At 46.1% G+C, this 25,843-nt stretch overlaps 1 protein-coding gene across 8 annotated transcripts in view; it reads left to right on the top strand.

The window, feature by feature from the left end:
• The first annotated feature begins 372 nt into the window (after positions 1–372).
• AHDC1 (AT-hook DNA binding motif containing 1) overlaps positions 373–25,843 on the top strand; it is a 273,276-nt gene continuing 247,805 nt past the window's right edge. For 2 of the 8 annotated variants that reach the window (XM_087876921.1, XM_087876922.1), the window contains exon 1: positions 1,814–2,107. In XM_087876921.1, the coding sequence (XP_087733047.1) occupies positions 1,924–2,107 (184 nt within the window). In that variant the 5' untranslated portion in view covers positions 1,814–1,923. Of the gene's footprint in view, positions 2,108–2,518; positions 2,736–25,843 lie in introns of those variants that run through there. The other 6 variants (XM_087876917.1, XM_087876918.1, XM_087876923.1 and 3 more) reach the window with 5 other exon arrangements.

Consider the following 25,843-nt stretch of genomic DNA (forward strand, 5'->3'; position numbering starts at 1 on the left):
TGGACTTCAACTCCCAGAATGGCTTTGCTTTGAATTTTGAAGTTTTGCCGGCTGAGTAACTCTGGGAGTTGAAGTCCACAAGTCTTAAAAGTTGCCAAGGTTGGAGACCCCTGGTTTAGAAGACTACAAGCTCCCTGAAGAGACTGCTTAGCTGAGGTAAGAGTAGGTTGAGTTCACACCCTGTGGATTGCTTGATGTCATCCCTGCCCCACGCCACCATCTGCGCCCTTGTCCTGGATGAGACAAGATCTCTCCTTGCGGAATCAACAGAACAGTCGAGGGTTCGAGGCTCGGAAGATTCCCCCGAAGCGGAGCAAGTCCCGGTTCCCACCATTAGAGGGCACTGCTCACACATATAAACAGTAGTGTCTTATTCCTCTACGAGGTTTTTTTTCTCTTCCATAGTTTCTTTCTTTCTTTCTTTCTTTCTTTCTTTCTTTCTTTCTTTCTTTCTTTCTTTCTTTCTTTCTTTCTTTCCTCCCTCCCTCCCTCCTTCCTTCCTTCCTTCCTTCCTTCCTTCCTTCTTTTTGGGGGAAGCTTCCCCGAGATCAGCAAGCACCCCCCCCACACACGCGAAGTTTTCAGCGAAGGCCTTGGATATCTCAGGAGTGTCTCGTACCTTTAAACAAACACAGAGCAAGCTTAACTCCGAGGGGGCCGAAAGTTTTTTAAAGAAGCCGAACAAGGACCCGAGAGAAAGGGTGGAGGATTTTTTTTGGGGGGGGGGGGGTTAAGAAAGTTACAGCTGAGCAGTTCTTTTAAAAACCGAACCCTGGAAAAGGTTTGGCTCATAATAACGCTGGGAGGAGGAGGAGGGGGAGGGCAAGCCAGACCCACCCCCCAGTTACCCCTCCAGCTAAGTTTGCCTTCTCCGCCTCGCAAGGGATTCCCCGAGATCCTACAGCCCCCCCCCTCTCTCTCTGTGTCCCTCTTTTTTTTTTTAACACAATTAGGGTGACAACACTACACGGCCAGTTTGCGAACCCGAAACAACCATGGCGTTTCCCCGAGCGCGCACTCCGACGGACTGGCGGGGTATCCATCGCATCCAAAGCGCCTCTACCACCGCCGCCGCCAATTCGCGCAGCCCCGAAAGTCGGCTCGGTCTCCTTTTCCTCTTCTCTCTCTCTCTTTCTCTCTCCTCCCCCCCCCCCCCATCTTCCACACCTCCTCGCCGAAAGAGGAAATACTACATCCCCCAAGATGCTTTGCGGGTCTCTCCCTGGGGTTCCGGATGCTGCTCTGGCTGCTGACAAGCGAAGGTAAGCCGAGAGCGTCTGAGGCAGCCAAGGCGGCAACAGCGGCTGCGAAGAAGCTCCCAGCCAGCCTTTTCTCCCGAGCCCGGCAAGGCAAGCGAGAGGCGCAAGGCAGGAACGAGCGAGGAGAGAGGGAGAGAGAGAGCCAAAGCGGCGGTGGGAAGAAGAAGGAGAAGGAGGAGGAGGAGGAGGCGGCGGGCGACCAGCGGGGCGGAGGAGCAAAATCCCCCCCCCCACTCAGCCCAGCACAGCAGCAGCAGCTGAGCGGCAGCGCGAGCCAAGGGTCTGCTTTTCCTCTCTCTCTCTTCCCCCCCCCTCCCCGCCCGCCCGCGTCTTCTTCTTCATTTCCTTTTCCAGCAGCGACGCGAGAGACAGAGGCGCGGGGGGCGGCGAGCGAGCGAGCGCTGGGAAAGCCAATTCTCGCCGCCTTGCATATTTTCCTATACCCACCCCTCCTTCCTGGCTCCCGTCTTTTGTGTGCGGTGTGTTTGGGGAAAGGGAGGGAAGGAAGGAAGGAAGGAAGGCAGGCAGGCAAAAAAAAGAAAGGAAGGAAGAAAGAAAGAAAGGGAGAGAGAGAGCCAGCGGAAAGAAAAGGAGGCGAGGAAGAGGCGGCGGCGAAGGGACCATGTCCAGCAGAGTTGCGTGAGGATAATGTGATCGGCAGGCGATGAATATGCTGTCGCTGAAGGTTGGCAGTGGCGCCGAAGGGTCGGGCAGTCTCCCCGGCAGCCAGGAGTCTCCTGATCCCCTGGAAGAAAAAAGTCTCTCCCGAAAGGCAGCCGCCGCCGCCGCCGCCGAAGGGATCGGTGGGCAGCAGCAGCAGCAGCAACAGCAGCAACAGCAGCAGGCTGGTGAGTAACTCGGCGGGCTGCCCCCTCGCCAGCCAGCCCTCCAACGCCCCCCTCTTCCTTTCACACAACCCCCTACCTGCAACCCCTTCCCCACCGCCGCCAAATCTTTCCAGAAGGGTTGGGGTGGGTTTTTTGTTTTTTTTTTCTTTTTTGGCTCGTGCCAAGCTCTCCCCCCTTTTCTTTTCTGGCTTTCTTCCCCTCCTTCCCCCCCCCCCCCAGACCCCAGGACGTTGGATGGCTACCCAATTTCTTTTCCCAGCCGAGTTGCTGTGTGCCTTCGGTTTCCGCCTCCCTCCGGGTCCCTCTGCACTCCTCTCCTCTCTCTCTCTAACCTTTTCGGGAAGGGTGGGGAGGGAGGCTGGAGGGGGGAGAGAAGCAGAAGTCCACCCTCCCTCCCTCCCTCCTTCTCCTCCTCCTGAGCTCGGAGGGGTTGCGTGTGGGCAGCGAAGTAGCAGCGGGATTCGGAAGAGGGATGGTGGGTGGAGAGAAAGACGCGAAGGCTTGATTTTTATTTTTATTTTATTTTATTTTACACACACACACACACACACACAAAACCCCCAACAACTAATCCGTATGAACCAGCCTTTTGTCTCGACCAGTGTAAGCAAAGCCTTGGCAGCTGGAGGTAAGACAGTTGAAGCGCGCGCGCAAAAAGAAAAAAAAAGAGAGGTGATAATTTCTTTTTTTATTTCTTGCCTTCTCTCTCTCTCTCTCTCTTTCACCTCTTCGGTTATTCTCCATCACCTTTTTTTTTTTTTTTTTTTTGCCATATGCGGATTGTCAGCCGTCACTTTCTTTCCTTCCCTCCGTGCCGCCTCCCTCCCTCCCTCTCTCCCACTCCCACTCTCCCTCTCCCTCGCGGTCCCCTTGGCGCTGCCGCTTCTTAAAATTGCTCCCGAAAATCGCTTTAGGTGTAAACATTAATCTGACTTCGCACATGCCAGTTCGGGGACGCGCGAGCCGAAGGGCGCTGGGCGCGCGTGTAGACATATATATATATATATGTGTGTGTGTGTGTGTGTGAGTGTGTGCGCGCGCGCTGGAGAAGCCACGGAGTAAGCGGATCTGTTTACCGGGGGTGGGAAGGATTGTGGGGGGGGGGGAGTAGAGAGTTGGGAGGAGGAGGAGGAGGAGGCGATGCTTTGAAAGGGGAAGGAGTTGCGCCGGGGTTTTTGGGGGGTGAGGGGGGTGGGAAGGGAGCTCAGGCGCGCTTTTTTCGCAGGCAAACAAACCTTTATTATTTCAGCATGTGGGGCTGGCAGGGGAGGCGCGATTAGGAACGGAAGCGCCCTGCAGAACCTTCCTTGGGAAAGGGGTGAACTCTCCTCCAGAGTTTCCTCTCAACACCCCCCTCCCTCCCTCCCTCCTCCTCCTCCTCCTCCTCCCCAAGGCATTGTGAATGTGGCTTGAGAAAGAGAGGGGAGGGGAGAGGGGGGGGTTGGAAGAAACAAGGAAAGGGCTCTCGAGGTAGCCTACTTGCAAACGGGGGGGGGAGGCCGGAGGGAGCGAGCAGCGGAGCTTGCAAAACAGGTCTGTGGTCCTGGGAAGAGGAGGGGGCGTCTGCCTGTTGGCAAGCTGAAGGATGGGAGGTGTGTGTGTAGGGGGGGTTTGAGCCTATGGCATGACAGTCCCCCCCCAGGCCAATGAAGGGAGGTGGCAAGAGGAGACACCCTGGGGATTTTTGTGTCTTTCATCTCTCTCTCTCTCTCTCCCCCCTCCCTTTGTGGAAAAAGTGTTGAGTGACACCAGCCAGCCGGCTTTTATCCCTTAGAAGGTGGGTAGGTGGGAGTTTTGTGGTAGATGAAAACCAGTGGAGGGTGGCACCAGAATGTCGTATCCCACCCCCCTCCATGCCTTTCAGACAAACCGTGCTGTCTAAAAGTCCCTTGGCGAGTGAGGAAATTGGGTTTGGTTACTCAAGGACAAGCTTCATCATGTTTCCAGTGGGCCTTACTTGCCAGTCAGGATGCTCCAGGTGGCAGCCTAAGTCAGTCCTCTTCTGCTCACCTTTTGGTTGGTTCTCCCCCCAAAACAAGGTGCGATGCTTTAAATTGTAGGAGGAATGATCACCTTGCAGGGCAGTTTATGTATAGAAGAGAGGGAAGCACAGGTGACTTTTTTATTCCTGCCAAGCAGTGTTTTCCAGATTCTGGCCTTAAAGAAGCTTCCCTTCCTTTTTAAAGATATCTTATTGGACATGTTTACACTCTGGTCTTATCTGACCTAGGGAAGCAGGCATTGAGTGGCAACATTGATTGTTCCCATCTTAGTGATGGCACAAGGTATCTCTTGTGCTGTTCCTCTCATGGAGCCCCTTTTTGAAACGCTTAGATGCATTAAAAAAACCCCCACTCTCCGATGCTCTTTCTTGGGATGTCTCTCCCCCTGGCCCCAAACCCCCTCTGGCTCCTGATCGTATCTGGTTTGACAAGCCTGATAAGAGGATGAGGAATCAAAACGTTACAGACTCATACAAGGAATAAATTAGCAGGAACACTTTGGCTGAGGAGGTGCTCTGGGTGCTACTTGCCTTAAACCTCTGAGCTTTTTCTTTGTCAAGATCTGTTGACACACTTTTGCGCAGGAAAAGTTTCAGTAAAGTGGAGAGAGAGAGAGAGAGAGAGAGAGAGGGAGGGAGAGAGCAAGCAAGAATGCTTGGCTCCTGAATCTTGGAAAACCTCCTTTGGCTGGACTTGTGAATGGACCATAGAGCATTCTTTTCAGGAGATGGGAGCCAGAAGGTAAGAGCTAGATTCTCAAGGATTTTTGTCTCTCTCTGTGTGTAAAAGGAATCTGATGTTTGGGTTTAATATCGATATGCAGTTTGCTTTAATGAGTTCTAGCGTCTCTCCTTACAGTGTATGCCCAGAAACATCTCCTGGGGGTGGGGAGGGGCTATAACTCTTGGCAGAGCACATGCTTTCCGTGAAGAAGGGCCCTAGTTTGGTGCTGGGCATCTCCCATTACAAGGATCTCAGATAGCAGCTCCTATCAGACAGAATGCTGGGCGAGACTGAACTAGCATATCAGGCAGCTTTTGAAGTGCATTGGGCTGTGTGTTTGCACCTGGGCAGGCTGAAGGAAGCGAAAGGTTTAGGTCAGGTTCCCCTCTTAGGTGCCCCCTGTTGCTTGTGTGCCAGGCTGTTCCTCAAAATGGTTTTTTTAAAAAAAAATCACCAGGCTTCCTTGTGTCCAAAAACAGTTTTTCTCCTTTCAACAGTGGTGTGCTCTAGGACAGAATGCTCTTGCCCAGCCTGATGCCAGTGGGCAGGCCGGCCATTTATACACTGCAGGAGTTGGTGAGAGCAAGCAGCCCGCCCCCCCTTCCCCCCAACTGTGGCAGGATTTCCTAGTGGTGGCTGCTGATTGCAGTTTAAGGAGCCCTGTTGGAGTTGGGGAGGGGAGGGGAGGGGGGCAGGCAGGCAGGCTGAAGCAAGGACACAAGAAACATTTGGAAACTTGTGTCTGGCAGATGCAAGCGAGCAGATGGAAACGTGGAGAAGGTTATGGGCAGCCTGGAGGGGCCTGTCTGGCTGGAGTCCTCGCCCTTCCTGCCTCGGAGGGAGGCTTTGGGGACCTGGGAGTGGTTTATTTCTGCTGAGGAAAGATCTGGGAGAGAATGGTAAGCATCTATTAATAGTGCACATCAGCCAAGTAAAAACAGAGACTCTCTAGTGCTGCCACCTTGGAGCCCACAGGAAGGTTCAGATCTGGGGGTGTTGTGGGGGGGAGGTCAAGGAACAAGGATGCCAAGCGGAGTTGCTTTGCATGGGGGAGGTGGGAGGTGGGGTTTGCTGGTCCTGCAGTCTCATCAGAAGCACAATCTCTCTGTGTGCGCTAGGACGAATAGGTCATGTTGCCTTGCCTGCATGCTTTAGAAGGAATGTAGAAAGGCTGGGGAGTGGGGTTGAGAAGTGCCAAATGTCTTGGGAATTTTATTCTAAAAACACTTCTGGCCTGTCTTCCAGCTGGTGATGAGTAAACCCCGCTGGGGTTTGCTCCTTCCTGTGGAACATTGAGTTGCAATTCTCTTAACTTCAGCACACAGTCACCTGTTGCTCAGTCAAATGACACGTAGGCTGCATGTCATTAACTTCGAGGGCAACTGTGACTCTGTCAGCATGGCTGGAGGCATCTTGACTATTAAAAGCAAGGCAGAAGCTGGCGATCTGACTCTGGAGCAGAGCCGTTCCGAGGCTCACTCGTTGTAACCTGTTGCACATCCCAGGAGTCCAGGGAGATTAAAATGGAACACTAGTAAGGAGTGAGTCTAACTGTGGGCAAATCTGTTGGGGGTAGTGTTGATGTCTGGTGCAAGAGCAGAACCAGCTCAAAAATAATTTGGCAATTGGGTGGGGGGAGAGACGTGTCCACACAGACACTTGTTAACCAAGGTGGGCCAGGATTTGGTGGGAAAGTTCTGTGTGATTTTGATGAGCCTTGGGCAAGGGACCTTCACACAGGATTAAGGCATCGTTGGCTTGACCTAGGTCTCTAGTTGTTCGTTTTTCACTGTGTGGATGGCTTGAGGTAGCTGTTCAACTTTGGCTGAGAAAAGTAAGCAGAAGTGTAATATAAATATATGGCTCAAGTACAACTATGGGTGTATTTTTCTACATGCATAATACCATCCTGCCTGTGTGGTCTCATGCAGACTTAATGCCAGATAAGGCAGCATTTGTGGGTCTGTTTGTGTAGCTGCCTTAGACTCTTGTCCTTATGTTTTGGCCCTGCACATCTGAAAAACAACTGGCTCTATTGTTGATGGGATCAGTATCCCTGATTATTATTTGTGGTGTTTTTTCCCCTCCTACCAACTCGCCCCCACCCCCCTGTCTGTATGCAAGGAATTCTGGATTTGGTCATTCTTGTGAGAGCATGTCTCTGAACTACCAGCCCTGATGAAGCTACACAGCTACACACTCTTTTAGAGACACATGATCTACAACAGAGTTTGTCAACCTTAGCAATTTTAAAGAGGTGTAGACTTCAACTCCCAGAATTCTCCAGTCAGCCATGCTCTCTGGGGAATTTGGGGGGTTGAAGTCCATATTTCTTAAAAATGCCAAGGTTGAGAAACACTGGTCTACAATTTAGATACTTTTTTTTTTTACTTTTATATAATAGGGTTGCAGTCTGGATTGTTACTTTGGATTTAAGGATCCTGGTATCACAATGCTCTTCTCTTCCGTCCCCCCCAATCCTGGGGATTGTTCCTTGAATGTGAATCCTGGTATGATGTACCATGTTTCCCCGAAAATAAGACCCTGTCTTATATTTTTTTAAACCCTGAAATAAGCGCTTGGCCTTATTGCCATGCGCGCAAAAGCCCGATTGGGCTTATTATCAGGGGATGTCTTATTTTGGGGAAAACAGGGTATTGATAACCAGGTAATGGGGGTGACAGAGTTGGCGAAAGGAAAGATTTACAATTATTTTCAAGTTCTTCATGGCGCGATAAGTAAAATGCTGTAGTTAAATAGAATTGTTAAACTGAATGTTTTCTGAAAGTTGCGTGCATTGATGAAGGCTGTGGGTGGTTCAGAAGCATCTGGGTTGGACTTGATCATGGGTTTCACAGGTCCAAATTGGGATGACCAGAAGAGATGGTTAACTTTGCTGATATCTTTATATGCCTTGCATATTCCTGGATTTGGAGATGTCCTTATTTGAGGTCTTGGTTATTTTGCATAATCTATTATTTACAGAGTTGCAAGTTTCATAGCAGAGAGTTCAATACTAGTAGAAGAGCTGTTTTGTTTCTTTGGACACATTCCGAATACGTTCTGATTGCCAAACGCCCTAAGTTTGATCATGTGACCGTGGGAATGCTTTGTTGGTCATAAGTGCAAGGACCAGTCATAAACCACCTTTTTCAGTAACACTTTAATTTCGAACATTTGCTAAACAAATGATTGTTAGTCGAGGACTATCTGTACTGGCTTCTTAGAGGAATGGGTGGTACTGCATTGTAGAAGTAAGTCCAGTATGATTAATTGATGTGTTATCATGTGGAGCAGGACTTATCTTCATAAGAGGCAATCCCCTTCCCCCTCAAAATAGCCACATCTGTTTGCTCCTCTGTATTCCTTTGTTTTCCTTCCTTGTGCTGATGTTACTGTAGTTAATGTGAAATTACAAAGATGTTTCCAACAGAAATGGTCAGAACCTGTTGGTAGAAAAGGGCTGTTGAAAGATTTGGATGACTTATCAGCCAGACAACAGGAATTAGGTCTCTACTGCGCCTTCTGAGAAAGCATTTTGCGCCCCTGGGTTCAAGCATTGCACTAAGTTATGATTAGCTTTATTGTGGTTTGTTGAGTAAACCCGATTGCTTGGGATAGTGCAACATGCTGCATCAGATCTAGGAAGATTGTGTTATGGTTTAGCATGATGAGCGAAGAGAACTTGGGTAGAGTTGAACAGTGTCTGAATAGGCTTGTGAAGTCATTCATGGTGTCCTGGACTTTGTTGTTATTCTCTGTTGTTATTTTTAATGGGTGGTTTTTTTGCTCTTTAAATATTCTGTTCTTACTTGGTGATTTTTATGTCTATGTGATGAACTCTATTCTTCTGCCTTTTCAGTTAGATGTTTTCAGTTTTCAGGGTACCTTAAACAAAATTCAAGAAGAAAAACAACATTTGCAAAGTTGACTGAAACTGCAACATGTTTTAAGGAAAAGTTTATTTATTTATTATTTATTTATTATTTAAACTTATATGCCACCCTATCTCCGAAAGGACTCAGGGCGGCTCACAACAATAAAACAAGCAAAAACAATATTAAAAAAAATGTTAACAATACTATTAGCGATGTTCAATGTAGTGAGTTTGAGTGGGGACTGGCCACAGTTAATGTCACCTTTCCAGATTTCCACCTTGGTGTTCTCCAGTTGCTTGGTGTAGAGCTGTCATAATTCCCAGCAGATGGGGCACACACTGTGGTTTGTCTTCAAAATTTGCAGGTAACTTGCTTTTTAGCTGCTCCTTTAATCCCCAGTTAATGATCAGGCTGATTGAGAATTATGGGAATTAAAGTCCCAATGCAGCTGAAGGCACTGGAACAATAATGCACTATAACTTTTAACAACAAGAAAATCCGTATGAGGTCTTCTGAATTAGACCTTTATACTGGCGCAATCATGTAGTCAGCCATTTCAACCATTTAGTGCTTTTGGTTGTAAACTTCTCTTGAGTATTTTTAAATTCCCTGACTTATACCTCGTTCTCCCTCTCCATACTTCTCTGCTGAAATCAGCTATCACCTTGCCTGGAACAAGGGAGTGTGGAATGTGTTGGCGCTTAACTCTTGATTGGGAGGATTAAATTAGTTTGCTCAAGAATTTAGGGGAATGTAGGGGAACCGTGCTCTACTCAGCAGCAGTAAATCACTCTTAAATCCTAGAAATGGAGGTATTCCTTGAGTTGCACAAAAATTTTCTGGTTTCCTTTGCAAGATGGCTCGTTTTGGAGGCAGTCTCTGGTGTAATCAGGTTGATGATGTGGGGCCAATTCCATTGCTGTCATTTGTGGTAGCATTCCGTTTTGCATGTTCAGGTAGTGCTTATAACCTCAGTTGAACCCAAAATTTCTGTTGCTAAGTGAGACAGTTGTTAAGGGAGTTTTGCCTCATTTTACAACATTTCTTGCTGCAGTTGTTAAGTGAATCGGGCTCCTCCATTGACTTTGCTTTCGGAAAGTTGCAAAGGATGATCACATGACCCCAACCGTCATTCCAACCATCATAAATATGAGTCAATTATCAAGCATCTGTGAGCCTCGGTGGCGCAGTGGTTAGAGTGCAGTACTGCAGGCTACTTCTGCTGACTGCCGGCTGCCTGCAATTTGGCAGTTCAGATCTCACCAGGCTCAAGGTTGACTCAGCCTTCCATCCTTCCGAGGTGGGTAAAATGAGAACCCAGATTGTTGGGGGCAATAGGCTGACTCTGTAAACCGCTTAGAGAGGGCTGTCAAGCACTGTGAAGTGGTATATATTTCTAAGTGCTATTCCTATTGCTATATGAATCTTGATCACGTGAGCATAGGGATGTTGCAATGGTCATAAATGTAAAAACCGGTCATAAGTCACTTTTATTGTGTTTTTCGTAACTTGTAACATCACCGAACAAAATGTTGTAAATCAAGGACTATCTATACAGCTACAATCTCTCGAAGATTATTTGTGGCAGAAATTTTTCCCAGATTAAAACATTAATAGATATGCATACCTATCACAAAAGGGACGTGGTGGCTTTGTGGCTAAGATGCTGAGCTTGTCGATCGAAAGGTCGGTAGGTCAGTGGTTCGAATCCCTAGTGCTGTGTAACGGGGTGAGCTCCCGTTACTTGTCCCAGTTTCTGCCAACCTAGCAGTTTGAAAGCACGTAAAAAATGCAGGTAGAAAAATAGGGACCACCTTTGGTGGGAAGGTAATAGCGCTCCAGGTGCCTTTGGTGTTTAATCATGCCAGCTACATGACCACGGAGACGTCTTCGGACAGTGTTGACTCTTCAGATTTGAAACGGAGATGAGTACTGCCCCCTAGAGTCTGGAACGATCAGCATATATGTGCGAGGGGAACCTTTACCTTTACACCTATCACACTATTCCCTTTTGTGGCAAACTGTTATGGAAAAGAGAAAGAAATGGTAACAAGAAAAATTAGAGGCAGGAGAAGGCAAAAGTGAAGGAAATCTGGCTTACACCAACATTCATTATATTAATTATGCCTCATTGTATTTCTCTATCTTTGCAAACTACCCCTCCTTCCATAATATTTGTACAGTAGTGTGTCTGGAAACTGGGTCCTGGTTATGGGAACAGTGAAGAGTATATTTGCTCTCCTGGATCATATACAAAAACAGTGGTGGTATCCTCAGGTGACAGATTGGGTGGACCAAAAAAACAGCATCTGGTTTGCACACAGCACCAAGCCCAAATGTGATTTCCTTAGCATTGGGTTAATGCATAGGTTACACAGACAGCGTGTCCTTATCTGAGTACAGTCTCAGGTTTATTTTTTAATTAACTGACACTTGTTAAAATTCAGCAGAACATTTCCAAGTCACGTGGGATCCTTGCCTTGGGCTTGCCTGTCCTGGGGACAGTACAGGTAGTCTTCCGCTTAAGGCCATAACTGAGCCCCAAATTTCCATTGCTAGGTGAGACATTGGTTCAGTGAGTTTTGCCCACTTTTCATGCCACTAAGTTATTCACTGCAGTTCTTAAGATAGTTACATAGTTGTTAAGTGAATCTTGCTTCCCCACTGACTTTGCTTATCAGAAGGTCGCACATGACTCTGGGACACTGCAATGGTCATAAATATGAATCAGTTTTCCAAGTGTCCAAAATTTTGACCATGGGGTTGCTGCGATGGTCATAAATGTGAAAAACAGCCATAAGTCGCTTTTTTTTTCAGTGCTGTTGTAACTTTGAACGGTCACTCAACCAATGGTTGTAAGTCAAGGACAACCTGTACTGTCTTGGACACTCTGCAGGGCCCTTAACTCCCAACAGTGTGCAACTTCGCTTAGTTTATCATGCAAACTCAGTGTTTGTGGTTTTGCAAACAATAACGTATAGCTTAGGATAGTGTGTGAATCCAGGCAGTTAGTCTTTAGTTAACAAAAGATAGTTCGGCAAATAGCGGCTTAAATGTTGTTGTTAGTTGCGAAGTCGTGTCCAACCCATCGCGACCCCATGGACAATGTTCCTCCATGCCTTCCTGTCCTCTACCATCTTCTGGAGTCCATTTAAACTCATGCCTACTGCTTCAGTGACTCCATCCAGCCACCTCGTTCTCTGTCGTCCCGTTCTTCTTTTGCCCTCAATTGTTCCCAGCATTAGGCTCTTCTCCAGTGAGTCCTCCCTTCTCATTAGGTGGCCAAAATATTTGAGTTTCATCTTCAGGATCTGGTCTTCTAAAGAGCAGTCAGGGTTGATCTCCTCTAGGACTGACCGGTTTGATCTCCTTGCAGTCCAAGGGACTCTCAGGAGTCTTCTCCAGCACCAGAGTTCAAAGGCTCAGTATGACCTTCAAATGGGTTTAGGGCTGAGATAGAAATTGATCTTTCAAGATAGCTGCTCCTTGCCATCTCAAATTGACAAGAACCTTTTGGGTTCTTCTTGTTCAAGCTAAGCATCTTTGAGGGATTTCTGTTTGCTCATTGTGCCCTGGTAGACATACGTACCTGCTTTCTCTGGAAAGAAGCAGGGTGCAAATCCAGGTGGATTCCGGAGTCGTGTTGAGTAGGCTGTGGTAGAGCTTCCATGGGTGAGGAGTGTCATTCCTGTTTCTCATGGGAAGCACAACTGACTGTGTTGGAAAGTCCCAGTGGTAACCCACTAGTTGATAGATGGGAGCTGGTGTTTGGTTACATTGCTGCCCAAGGGGAACTCTTGATGGGATCAACAGGTGGGGTTCAACAACAACAACCAAAAAAGAAGTCAAAATCTCTCTGGGGGAGTTTCCTTAGAAAAAATAAAATAAAAAGCTAGGCACTTCTTAAAACATGTATGCAGGGAACTAATAAATAATAAATAAATAAACATCTCTCCATTATCTGGAGGCTGGAAGAGTGGAGCATTGTCTGTGTGAGTAATCATATAAGGGGTGGAAAGGATGCTACTTGCTGAGCAGAATATTTGGGTATTTCCTTACGGTAAAACTCCCTGCAACTTTCTTTTTTTTTAATGACTAGTACAGTAGAGAGAAAAAGAGATCATCAGACTTTGTTTCCTGCTCTGTTTATTTTTGTTTTTCCAGGAGGGGAGGCGGGGAATGTGATCTCACGGAGCCTGAAGTAGCACGGTCTGTTCTGTAATTTTGGGACACTGGTAGTTTTCATTGCATGTGTGGATTAGGCTTTAATCCCCTGATGTGACAGAAGAAGGAGCCAGAGAGCAGAGGGGCTGACAACTCTTTATCAGGCACTTACAGGAGGAAGAGTAGAGTGGAGTGGAGTGGAGTGGAGTGGAGTGGAGTGGAGTGGACCAGAATAGAATAGAATAGAATAGAATAGAATAGAATAGAATAGAATAGAATAGAATAGAATAGAATAGAATAGAATAGAATAGAATAGAATAGAATAGAATAGAATAGAATTTCTCCTTAGTTCTAGGTTGCTTCTCTCCTTGATTAGTTTCCACCTATTGCTTCTTGTCCTGCCCTCAGGTGCTTTGGAGAATAGCTTGGCTTCCTTTTCTTGGTGGAAGCCCCTGAGATAAGAAAGGAGAAGGGTCTCCTTGGAGAAATTATTGGGAAAAGATGGACACTTCAGTGCACTAAACAGCAACAGGTAGATCTCATTTCCCAGCAGAAACACATTACAGTTGGCTTAGCCATGGTTTATTGATTGGGTTACCATTCTCTGAGCTATTTATTGGTTGGGTTACCATTAAGCCATGGTTTATTGGTTGGGTTACTGTCACAAGCTAAGGTATAAACCATGGTGGGCAAAATAGGTTGCCACTATGGGCAGGATAGTGATGATGGAGGGGAGAGGATTCAATCTTTTCTTTTTGGGAGGGTGGGATTATTCTGTTTTTGTATATTTCTCTTCTGAAGATAGTAGGAAGTCATACAGCTGATTTTCAATAGCCCTGTTGAAAGGATGAAGGAAGGTCTTGAAGTCCCATGTGATATAAGAACCTCAGGATCCAATCTGGGCTGGTTTAGTCTTCTGAGCTTTTGGACTCATGTTGGAGCCCATCCTCATAAGAACTTCAGTCTGTCCTCCATTGCTATAAGTTTGGTGGTTGTTTCCACACACACACACACCCCAAACTTGACAACATTCAGATATATGGACTTCAATTCCCAGCATACTGGTTGGGGGAATTCTGGGAGCTGAAGTCCACCCATTTTACCATTATGAACTTTGAAAAACACTGCTATCAACTGAGGCTTATGAAAGCCGGATGGGTGGCATCAGACAGAACTTTGTAAGCTGAAACCCAAAGAAATCCTATTATGAATCAGTGGAATGTATGAAAATAGTATTTTCTGAGGGAACGTATAAAAGTTTCAGCTGTGGGTTGCACAAGTGCAACATTTGATGCTGTGTGGGTACAGCTTGCCACGACAAACTGAAAGCAGAAGTGTAAGCAGACAGCCTTCATTCCCCCCCCCATGCCCTCCCCCCCCAGGATTTTTCCACTGGCTTGTCTTGTCTTTCCATCCCCTTCAAATGCAGAAAGAACATCACAATAGTTTGAGATGTTGGATGGGACTTACTTCACTTGAGCATAGTTGTTTATTGGGTAGGAAAGAATAGATGCAGCTGCTGGGACTTTCTCATTTTAGTGGCCATCAAAATTTGGGTTTACAACTGTAGCTGAATTCACATTGCAATAGTGCCAATAAATGGGTTATGATGACTTGAACCATTGTCATTGGTAAACCATGGTTTTTGAGCTTTTTTGCTGGGCAAATCAGATTTAATATGGATTTATTCAATAAAGCAGCAGTGGCTTCTTCAATAAAGCATCGTTAAAACCCATCTTAATGTGACATATGAACCCAATTGTAAAATTTTCCTGCCACGGAATGAAGAGAGTCGCAACTTTAGTATTTTGGTGTTTCAATGTAAGTAAGAAAGGCTGGTATTAAGGTAGCCAGAAATGAATTTGGTATCTTTGTGACCTTTAATGATTTGGTAATTTGGGTTCCTTGGTCAGTTTGCATAGCTTGGAACATATGACATCAAAGCAGAATAATAAGTAATTCTTTCCTTCCTTCTTTCTTTTTTTTTATTTTTTGCCCAAATAGCCGGATAGAAGTCTTTTTAAAAAATATTTTAATGTTCTTATATTCTTATATTCTATGCTGTAAGCCACCCCGAGTTGTTCCACAGTAAGATGGGTAGCATATAAATTTAATAAGTACACAGAAGGAAGATCAGGAGTTAAATAAGCAGAGTTTGATGATGGGGAAGGCGAAAGGTTGTGGAGAGGTGGGGTACCAAATGAAAAATGGGCTTTAATCAGGGGTGAAATCCAGCAGGTTCTGACAGGTTCTGGAGAACCGGTAGTGGAAATTTTGAGTAGTTTGGAGAACCGGCAAATACCACCTCTGGCTGGCCCCAGAGTGGGGTGGGAATGGAGGTTTTGCAATATCCTTCCCCCAGGAGTGGGGAGGGAATGGAGATTTTGCAGTATCCTTCCCCTGCCATGCCCAAAAAAGCCACACCCACCAAGCAACATCACGCCCATCAAGCCATGCCCGCAGAACGGGTAGTAAAAAAATTTGAATTCCACCACTGGGTTTAATTTATGGGAGAGATAGAAAAAAAGAGAAGACAGTGAGAGAAGAAGTCATTGGATTTCTGGGTGAGGTGGATGGTCCAACATGGCTCCAGGTGCATGGAGGAAATTTTAATGGAAACAGGTGGAAAAACCTTATGAATGATTTTGGTTGTAAAAGAATGATGGATTCCAATAATTAAGTTTATTGCAGGATCCAATCTGCGTTGGTTGCCAGGACCAGAGATTCAGTCACCACATTCTAGTGAGAGAGAGAGAAATTTCCTGAGGATGAGCTCCAGCTCCAGTCTCAAAGCTTAAACCTCTGGTCCCAGTGACCGACCTGGATTGGATCATGCAACTTGATCCTGGGACACATATATTTGCCTTCATTAGTAAGTATATTGGGGAAGAAGGTTGGTTCACTCCTTGTCTGCATGAACTGGCAAGGAGAAAAGGAGAGGTTTTGCCCTCCTTTTTCATGGTTAATGAAAATAATTTTTTGCTTGATTAGAATTAAGATTGAATTGGAAGACTGCCCATGTTCTGTTGTTGGCTTGTGGAGCAAGACAGCAAATCTAAGATAATACTGACGGGTCTTTATTAACTTTGAATAGGCTGGGAAAGTTGGATGCATATAGGGCAGTGGTCACCAACTGGTGTGGTCCACGAGAAAATTTTGGTGGTCCATAGAAAAATTATTTGCATTTTTTATATTGCACTAAATCAGGGGTCCTCAAGCTACGGCCCCTGGGCCGGATACGTGCAATGAATGTTTGTGTTGCTGCAGAGAGACTCTCCCCCTTCGGGGTCTTTTTGTGTGGGTCAGAGGGGAGCAGAAATTCCGCCTTGGCCGCTTCGGCCTCCTGGTGCAGGGCTTTAGGTGAAGGCTGGAGGGAAGTGCTACTGGTGGCGAAGAGCCGGAGGCAGGGATAAAATCTACTTACCTTCCTTACCGGTTTGGAAGTGCACGCACAGACCTTCTGCACATACACAAAACATTCTGCGCATGCACAGAAGGTAAAAAACACTTTACTTCCTGGTTAAAACCAGGAAGTAACGACACCCAGGCAGGTGAGTGGAGCTTTGCTCCACCATTGCTACCGGATCACCGAACCAACTGCGATGATCGCTACCGGATTGCCTGATCCGGTCTGAACTGGGAGCATTTCAACCCTGGCCAGAGGGCCTTGTTCCAGTGGAACTGCATCATGGCCTGGAACTGGCTGACCATCTCAGCCTGCTGAGCTTCCAGGTGCTGGTACCTGGCCTTGCACTTACTCAAGTCTTTCCTCTACTTGGAAATCCTATGCTCATAGTCCTCAGTGAGGTGCTTCTACTGAGCCTCCTTCTCGGTCAGATCCAATTTGAACTGAGCTGTTTTGCCAACTCTTTCTCGTGGTGGCTTGCTTATCTCCAACAACTGCTTCCTGTTGGGGCCCTAAGGAACCCGGGTGGGGAGGGGAGGAGTGGCTGGGAGGGGAGAGGCAAGTAGAGGCTGGCGAGGCGCCCCTCGACGTGAATGACATTGAGTTGGCCACGCCCACCCAGCCACATGACCACCTAGCCACGCCCACCCAGCCGGTCATTAGGCAGATCACATTAGTTGTCCACGGGATTTAAAATTATGAATTTAGTGGTCCCTGAGGTCCGAAAGGTTGGTGACCCCTGATATAGGGGACATGCTTTGAGTTAAGGTAAATTATACGTGTGAGCAATCTAGCACTGTGAGGGTGTTTGCAATAAACTTGCAGGTTAATGCAAATTTCCATATAGTTAAGAATCACAGGAAATTATAATGGGTTGGTTCATAGAAATCTGGCTAATCGTAGAGTAGCTTGATAGGTAAATGTGGTTATTAGATGGGTTCATGATTTCATCCTAGTTTGGATGTGTTCTTTTGATTGCTGGGGCCTCCCTAAGATTTTGCTATACTGGTCCTTGACTTACAACCATTTGTTTAGTGACTGTTTGAAGTTGCAACGGTACTGAAAAAAAATGGACATATGCCTGGTTGTTGTAGCATTCCCAGGTCCCATGACCAAAATTTGGGCACTTGGCATATAGTTATGACGGTTGCACTGTCCTGGGGTCATACTATCACCATTTGTAACCTTCCCTGCTGGCTTCTCATTTGCAAAGTCAAGGGGTGGAGGGGAAGAGCCAGATTTGCTTAATGACCACATTTTCACTTAACAACTGCAGAATTTGCTTAACAACCGTGGGAAGAAAGGTCGCAAAACGGGGCAAAACTCAACTGCCTTGCTCAGCAAAGGAAACTTTGGGGCCCTATCTACCTGTATCCAGAAAAGCAAATAGTTGAACTTGGGGTCTGCCATTGACTTCCCAAAACACAAATGTGAACACAACATAGTCTCTTCCCAATGCTCATATCTTCTTTTGTAGCCTTGTTGGTCCGCGTTCCATCGGAAGCTTCTATTATCTTTCCTGGTACTGTTTTCCTTGTAGTGTGTTAGTCCTCCCTGTAGTATCCCATTCGATAAACGGCAAATTTCTTGCGAGTTCTTTCTTCATCACCACCTCCTAAAACACACACAGACAGCAGATAAAGGGATGGTATAAATGCTGCAAGTCCATCGTAAGGAATTAAGCTTACATGTTTCCATGGTAGCTGAGAAGCCCACCACCTGCCCTGTTGTTGTTTTTTTTCCCATGTGGCATTTTTGGATAGTCAGCATGCAGGCTAATCTTCTCCAACCTGTGTATCTTGGCTGGAGCAGACATACATGCTGTACTTAGGGATTTACTTACCCATGTTGAAAAACAGCAGGGCTTAATGGTTGCATAAGATCTTTCCTCTTACTTGTCGTCTTTTGAAGAAGTGTTGTGGACTGTTTGGGACCTTATGGTTAATACTAGTTTTTTCTCAAACATGGCAACTTCAAGATGGGTGGACTTCAACTCCCAGAATTTGATGAATGGTTGCAAGAACTGGGCATGGCTAGTCTAGTGAAGAGAAGGACCAGGGCAGTGTTCCAGTATTTGAGGGGCTGCCACAGAGAGGAGGGAGGTCAAGCTATTTTCCAAAGCACCCGAAGGCCAGACAAGGAATAATGGATGGAAACTGAACAAGGAGCGATTCAACCTGGAAATAAGGAGAATTTTTCTGACAGTGAGAGCAATCAACCCATGGAACAGAAGTTGCCTTTGGAAGTTGTGGGAGCTTCATCACTGGAAGCTATCAAGAAGACACCAGACTGCCATCTGTCAGAAATGGTGTAGGGTCTCCTGCTTGAATAGGGGGGGGGAGGGGGGTTGGACTAGATGACCCACAATGTCCCTTCCAACTCTGTTAAACTGTAAACTCTGAAATAAAGCTGGTTGGGGAATTCAGAGTTTACAGATTAACAGAGTTTTGAGAAACACATTTGAGAAACATTGGTTTATACGTTAGAGTGAAACTGAAATGGTTGCTTCTGAAATTCATCAAGCATCTTTTAATTGTTTTAAATCAGGATCCTGCTGGGACTCCGAGATCTTTCTTTAACACTACCGTTCGGTTGAATACCAGGACTGACTTGCAACAGCGAGGGAGACATTGGCCCAAGCTTGCAAGGACACATCCTTTATGGGGAGGGCTAGTGGAGAGAACACCATGCCTCTCTCTGCTTCCAAAGCCGCCATTTAATGTGCCAGGAAAAGCGAGGCAGGCACAGTCCTTCAGCTCGCCCAGGCTATTGAAATGTCACAGCTGCTTCCTGGGTCGCTGGAGAGCTATTGCACAGCTCAGAGGTAGCTCTGTGTGCATTACTGAGTCTGGGAGAAATAAATTGTTGGAAAGGGTTGGGGGTGGGTGGGTAGGTAACAAGAGCAGGAGGAAGTTGTTAGAGGGCTGCCAAGCTGGGATGTGCGTGGAGGGTGGTGGCGTCGTCCTGAAATGCTTGGTGTGAACTGTAATGGAACAGTTCAGCCTGGAGGGACCGGCTAAGTGTAATCCAAAATTCCTTGGAGCCTTGGATAAGAAGGCTCCCGAGGTGTTGAGGCTCTCTAAAGTGCAGGGTATGTTGGACACAAGGACGGGGGAGCTCGTCATACGGCTGGCAATCCCACATGGCTGATCAAAGGTAAATTCCAGTGGCCTCCCAGTCTCTCCTGTTCAAAGAAGGTTCGACTAGAAGACCTCCAAGGTCCCTTCCGACTCTGCTATTCTATAATCCCAACCTCCCAGTGGAGCAGTGGTGGAATTCAATTTTTTTTTTACTATCAGTTTTGTGGGCGTGGCGTGGCTTGGTGGGCGTGGCAGGGGAAGGATACTGCAAAATCCCCATTCCCACCCCACTCGGGGGCCAGCCAGAGGTAGTATTTGCCGGTTCTCCGAACTACTCAAAATTTCGGCTACCGGTTCTCCAGAACCTGTCAGAACCTGCTGAATAGCACCCCTGCAGTGGAGCCAATATTTAATATCTTCCCTTGAGGACTCTTCTCTTTCTTAACTGTGCATCTCAGAGGCTTTCCTCGTGGAGGTGCTTTCTGTCATAATCTTGTTTTTTTATGGTTAGTGAGAGCTGTCTCCTTTCTACAGCCGCCAGCGTATTCCATCCCCAAGAATGTCAAAGTCACCAGTGCCGGGGTGAGAGAAATAACCTTAGATCTATCCATCTGTCCATCATGTCCTTGTTCTCTGAGGCTTGAGACACCAAGGTCTCCTAATGTTCAGGGTGGAGAGAGAGAGAGAGAGAGAGAGAGAGAGAGAGAGAGAGAGAGAGAGATAAATAGATGTGGGGTAGATTTGAGGGCTGTAGGATCCTCGTTGATTTTCATGAGCAGACAAGAATTTCACCAGCCAAAGACCCGAGAGATGGCGATAGGATGGCGGATCTTGTAAAACACAATGCTCCGCACCAGAATTGATTCCCGCTATCAGTTCTACATATAAAATTTTACATCTGACTCCTCCTCCTGTCCCCTTTTCACAAACCCTGCAGCTTCTTAGAAACCCACCCACCCAGAAAAAAGATAGTTGCTGTTGCTGCTGCTCTCATTGAAACCAGGGAAATTTTCCTGATCTACCAAAATCGTCTAGAAATCTACTTCTGTCTCTTGCCCACCTCTGCCCTAAGGCTGCGTTCTGCAGGAGGACGTTAAATGGGCAGGTATATATAAAGTTTTAAAGTTGCCTTTGAGATGGGCAGCTATATATAGGTAGTCCTCAACCTACGACCACAATTGAGCCCAGAATTTATGTTGCTGAGTGAGAAATTTGTTAAGTGAGTCTTGCCCCCATTTTACGACTTTTCTTGCCACGTTTGTAAAGTGAATCACTGCAGTTGTTAAATTAGTAACACGTTTGTTAAGTAAATATGACTTTTCCCCCATTGACCTTGCTTGTCAAAGAAGGTTGCAAAAAGGGGTGATGACATGACCCCGGGACTCTGTGACCGTCGTAAATCTGAACTAATTGTCAAGCATCCAGATGTAAATCATGTGGCCATGGGGATGCTGCAATGGTCATAAGTGCGAAAAATGGTCATAAGTCCCTTTTTTCAGCACCGTTGTAACTTTGAATGGTCACTAAATGAACTGTTGTAAGTCAAAGACTACCTCCATATGGTTTAAATAAATAAATAAATACTGTCAATACATTAAAAAAAAATAACAGACAAGTGAGTTGCTATGTTTCCCCTATTGTTTTCTCATTCTTCCTCCACTTCTCACCCACACACACAAAAACACACAAAATACATGCCTGTTGCCCAGCACCCAAAGTGTCATCCCATGACTGTGGGGATGCTGGGACTGATGGGTAAATGTAAAAAAACGGTGGTAAGTCACTTGCATTGTAAATTCAAACCGTCACTAAATGAATGGCTGTAAGTCAAGGATAGACTATCAAGAGCCTTGATAGTACAGTGGTTTAATGCACCCTGTTATTAACACAGCTGCCTGCAATTACTGCTGGTTCGAATCTCTCCAAGGCTCAAGGTTGACTCAGCCTTCCATCCTTTCTAAGGTAGGTGAAATGAGGACCCAGTTTGTGGGGGCAATAAGCTGACTTTGTATAAAATATACAAAAGTATGAAGGCTATTGCTTAACGCATTGTAAGCCGCCCTGAGTCTCCGGAGAAGGGCGGCATATAAATCAAATTAAAAAAAAAAAAAAAAGGATATTCAATAGGAAATAAACGTGGAAATAAACGTACAGAAACTGGCTTTCTCTTCAGTGTTTGCCAGCTTGGTCTGCATTTTGGGCATCTGCACACACCTGAAGCAGTCAGCATGTTATAAAAAAGTTTTCATCATTAAGAAGTCACAGGGTTTATGGATGGCGAGTATTGTAGAAATGGTGACTGGGCATGGAAAGTGGCATGAAATGTTTCTAAGGTGTTTTGTCAAGAGGCGTTGGGAAATTATGCTAACGACACCCATCCTTACACGTTTTGCAATCGGCTACTCATCCTTCTGAAATCTGCCCTTCGCAACTTCCCTGGGAGTATAAATTTATCCCAAATACAGCTAATCCCTGACTTACAACAATTTATTTAGTGACCATTCCAAGTCACAACAGCACTGAAAAAAGATGACCTATGACCGTTTTTCACACTTGCAGCATCCCTGTGCTCTTGCGATCAAAATTCAGACGCTGGACAACTGATTCATATTTATGACGGTTGCAGCATCCCGTGGTCATTGACGACCTTCTGAGAAGCAAAGTCAATGGGCAAGGCAGATTCACTTAACGACTGGGTTACTAACTTAACTGCAGGAATTCACTTAATAACTGGCACGAAAAGTCATAAAATAGAGCAAAACTGAACAGCTGTCTCACTGAGCAGCAGAAATTTGCGGGCTCACTTGTCATAAGTCGAGGACTACTGTATTAGGTATATTCATCACCTTGAATTGTGTATTAAAAAAATAATAAAGGCGGGATTAAAACCTAATAAATACCGTAGACAACATAACACATCATGAGAGAACTAGGTATTCTTCAAAGCTGGCATATTGAGAAGGCACTTCTCTGCTCTAGAATCGCCAAAAAAATCAGCATATAATCATCAAAAAAAGGTCATAAAATGGGCAAAACTCACTTATAACAAATGTCTCACTTAAGAACAGAAATCTGATTACGGTCGTAAGTCAAGGACTACCCTGTACGTAGATGCATCCATAAAATCATAATTCTGTTCAGCCCGTGCAAACATATGTCTCTTTCAGTGACCTCACCAGGTGAGGCTAAGACATCAGAAAGCAAGCCGGCCTGGCCTAATTTTCTCCCCTGTTTTAAAATTCTTTTACATCGAAATTTTAATTTGTTTTAAATTATTGGGTTTTTAATTTGTCTTGGGCTAAATTATTTAATCTGGTTTTAATTATATCTTTTAACTTTTGTATTTATGTATTTTATTTTGTGCCTGTTCACCGCCCTGAGTCCTTCGGGAGTAGGGCGGTATATAAATCTAATAAAAGAAAGAAAAAAGAAAGAAAGAAAGGTTGGCAGTTCCAGTGGTTCGAATCCCTAGTACAGGTCTCCAGCGTGAGCAGGGGGTTGGACTGGATGACCTCCAGGGTCCCTTCCACCTCTGTTACTTGTTTGACCTGTTACTCTACGGAACCTTCTTTCCTCCTGTAGCTTTAATTGCTCAAAACCTCCACTCCTCTAAACTTCCTTGCTGGTCCCCTCAAAGCCTTGGGTTGGGGGTGTCTTTCTCTCCCTCCTACATGCCCCCCCCCGCTTCTTTTCTCTCCCCGGCATTCCACCAGAATGAAACCCAAGCACTGGCACAGACCTTGTATTTCTCTCTGGCCCATTCTCTGGTTCCCAAACAAAAGCCTGGCCTGGTTCTCCTGGGAACTTTGCCTGAAACAGGAGAGGCTGCTGCTGCAAGGAACGGTTGATTGTTCCTTTAGGCCCACCTCAGGTTTCCATGGTGGGGGCAGGGATGATGGCATGTCCCCAGGCCATGCCTGTCAACCCCCACCCCCCCAATCTTGGTTAGGGGTTCTGCAATTTGGCTTTTAGGAATGCCACCAGGTCTTGGTGCAGGAGAGCACAGCTGGCCTCACAGTGGCGACTGTGTGGTTACAATGCTCCATTTTTCTTTTATTATTAGCTGGGCCCCTTCCAGGTCACACCGGTTGGCATGGAGGCTTTCCCCCCCTCAGGCAAGAGGAGGCTTGCACCAGATTATCCTTTGTTGAGTTGGTGCGGAGGATTCATTCAGGTTGCTCGGGATTTGCGTCCGAGTTTCTTCTGCTCTCTTGCCAGCAAAAAAGGAGGTTGCGGTAGATTCGTTGGAGAGATTTTAGAAACTTGCCTGGTATGTTTAGGAGTATCCTGCTGAGTAAAGTGGAAGGATTTGAGCACTTAGGCTTTCTGAACTGAGATAGTTGAGGTGGTTATGGCCAGGTTTGTGCGTGTTCTAAGCATGTAATTTAGCAATGCAAGGAGTTAGAATGATTATTCTTATGCACTCTTAAACTTAAGAAACTTGCTTTCCCGTGTAGCTTGTGGAAGCAATATCCACATAAGGTAAAGGTTCCCCTCGCACATATGTGCTAGTCGTTCTCGACTCTAGGGGGTGGTGCTCATCTCTGTTTCAAAGCCGAAGAGCCAGCGCTGTCCAAAGACATCTCCGTGGTCATGTGGCCGGCATGACCAAACACCAAACGCTGTTTCCTTCCCACCAAAGGTGGTCCCTATTTTTTTACTTGCATTCTTTATTGTGCTTTCGAACTGCTAGGTTGGCAGAAGCTGGGACAGGGAACGGGAGCTCACCCCGTTACGCGGCACTAGGGATTCGAACTGCTGAACTGCCGACCTTTCGATCGACAAGCTCAGCCTCTTAGCCACTGAGCCACCCTGTCCCTAATATCCACATTAAGTTCATGCATATTAAAGGAATAAACACAGTGCAGACTTGGTTTTCATTAACATTCCCTGAGTACCAGGAGAAGTTTCCAGTTTAGCTGATTGCCAAAGAAAGGTTTAAACCATGGTTTAAACCGTGGGCAACCATGGTTCCTTTATGACCTGTGGACTTCAGCTTCCAAAATTCCTGAGCCAGTGTGGAGGGCTTAGGAATTCTGGGAGTTGAAGTCTACAGGTCATAAAGGAGCCTTAGTTGTCTGCCTCCCCTGGTTTAAAAAGCATTATGGTTAATGTTGTAAAACAGGGGTGTCAAAACTCAATTTCATTGAGGGCCGCATCAAGGCTGTGTTCAACCTTGGGGGGAGAGCAGGGGGCGTGGCCAGGGGGCGTGGCCAGCTTGACGTCACTTATGTCGGGGCGCCTGTTGATGCCCAAGCACTCTGCCAGTGAAAATAGGCTCCCGAGCTCCGTTTTTGGTTGCAATGGCTTCCTGCAACTCTCCGCCAGCGAAAACAGTGCTCCATTTTCTCTGGCAGAGGCACCGCGGACCAGTCCTTTGCTGTTTCCAGGGTAGCCCTGTGGGCCAGATCTAAGCACCCCCATGGGCTGAATCCAGCCCCCAGGCCTTGAGTTTGACACCCCCGTTGTAGCAGAATATTCATATACGGAACTGAACTGGAATTCTGCTGGTGAAAAGGTAGTACTATATGAGAATACCTCATTTTCTGTGATCAGCAGTAGCCAATTGAAATATCCAATGTAGGCTTATGCATGATTATTTCTAAATTGGCACATCCTGAGCAGATCATCTCGATGTGTATTTCTTGGGACATAAAGTGTCTCCTATGCGTCTCCCTATAGCCCTGTTTGGTAAACTAGAAGATTGTAAAAAAAAAAAAAATGTGGTTTGTTCAATTTGACTTCTGTGCATTGGATGAACCCTGCCAGTTGTGATTTATTCAATAAACCATGCTGAAACTAGCTGTAGTTTAGTGCAATAGGAAAATCCAGTCAATGCACATGTAATTCTGATAATAAAACTTGTTCAGTTTTAGGGATTTCTGCAATGGATATAATGGAGACCAGGATACTAACCAATTACAGGCAATCCTTGACTTATGACCACAATCGGAACCAGAATTTCTGTCGCAAAACAAGGCAGTTGTTAAGTGAATCATGTCTGATTTAATGACTTTTTATTTTTTTGCTATGGTGGTTACTTAAGGGAATCACGTGGTTGTTAAGTAAATCTGGCTTCCCCCATTGACTTAGTCCAAAGCTGGCTGGGAAGGTCACAAGTCGTAATCCTATGGCCCTACAACTGTGATAAACACACGCCAGCAGCCAAGCACTGGTAAGGATTTTGACTACGTGACTGTGGGGATGCTGCAACGGTCATAAATGCAAGGACCGGTCATAAGTCACATTTTCCAATGCCATTGCAACTTTGAGGGATTGCTAAACGCACGGTTGTAAGTCCAGAACTACTTCTATTCTGATGGCCGAGACAGCATGCAAAAAAGGATTCAGAGCTGTGAGGAATTGTATTTGAGACAATACACTGAGTAGATTCCCAAATCTGTGAAAAGACCCTGTTGGTTCATCCTCCCACGTGCAAAATCAGTTCCAAACTATTGTTCGCTCCTAGACAATTCCTAATG

Source organism: Pantherophis guttatus, chromosome 10 (assembly GCF_059756535.1).
Source record: "Pantherophis guttatus breed Tessera chromosome 10, ASM5975653v1, whole genome shotgun sequence".
NCBI classification, from domain to species: Eukaryota; Metazoa; Chordata; class Lepidosauria; order Squamata; family Colubridae; genus Pantherophis; species Pantherophis guttatus.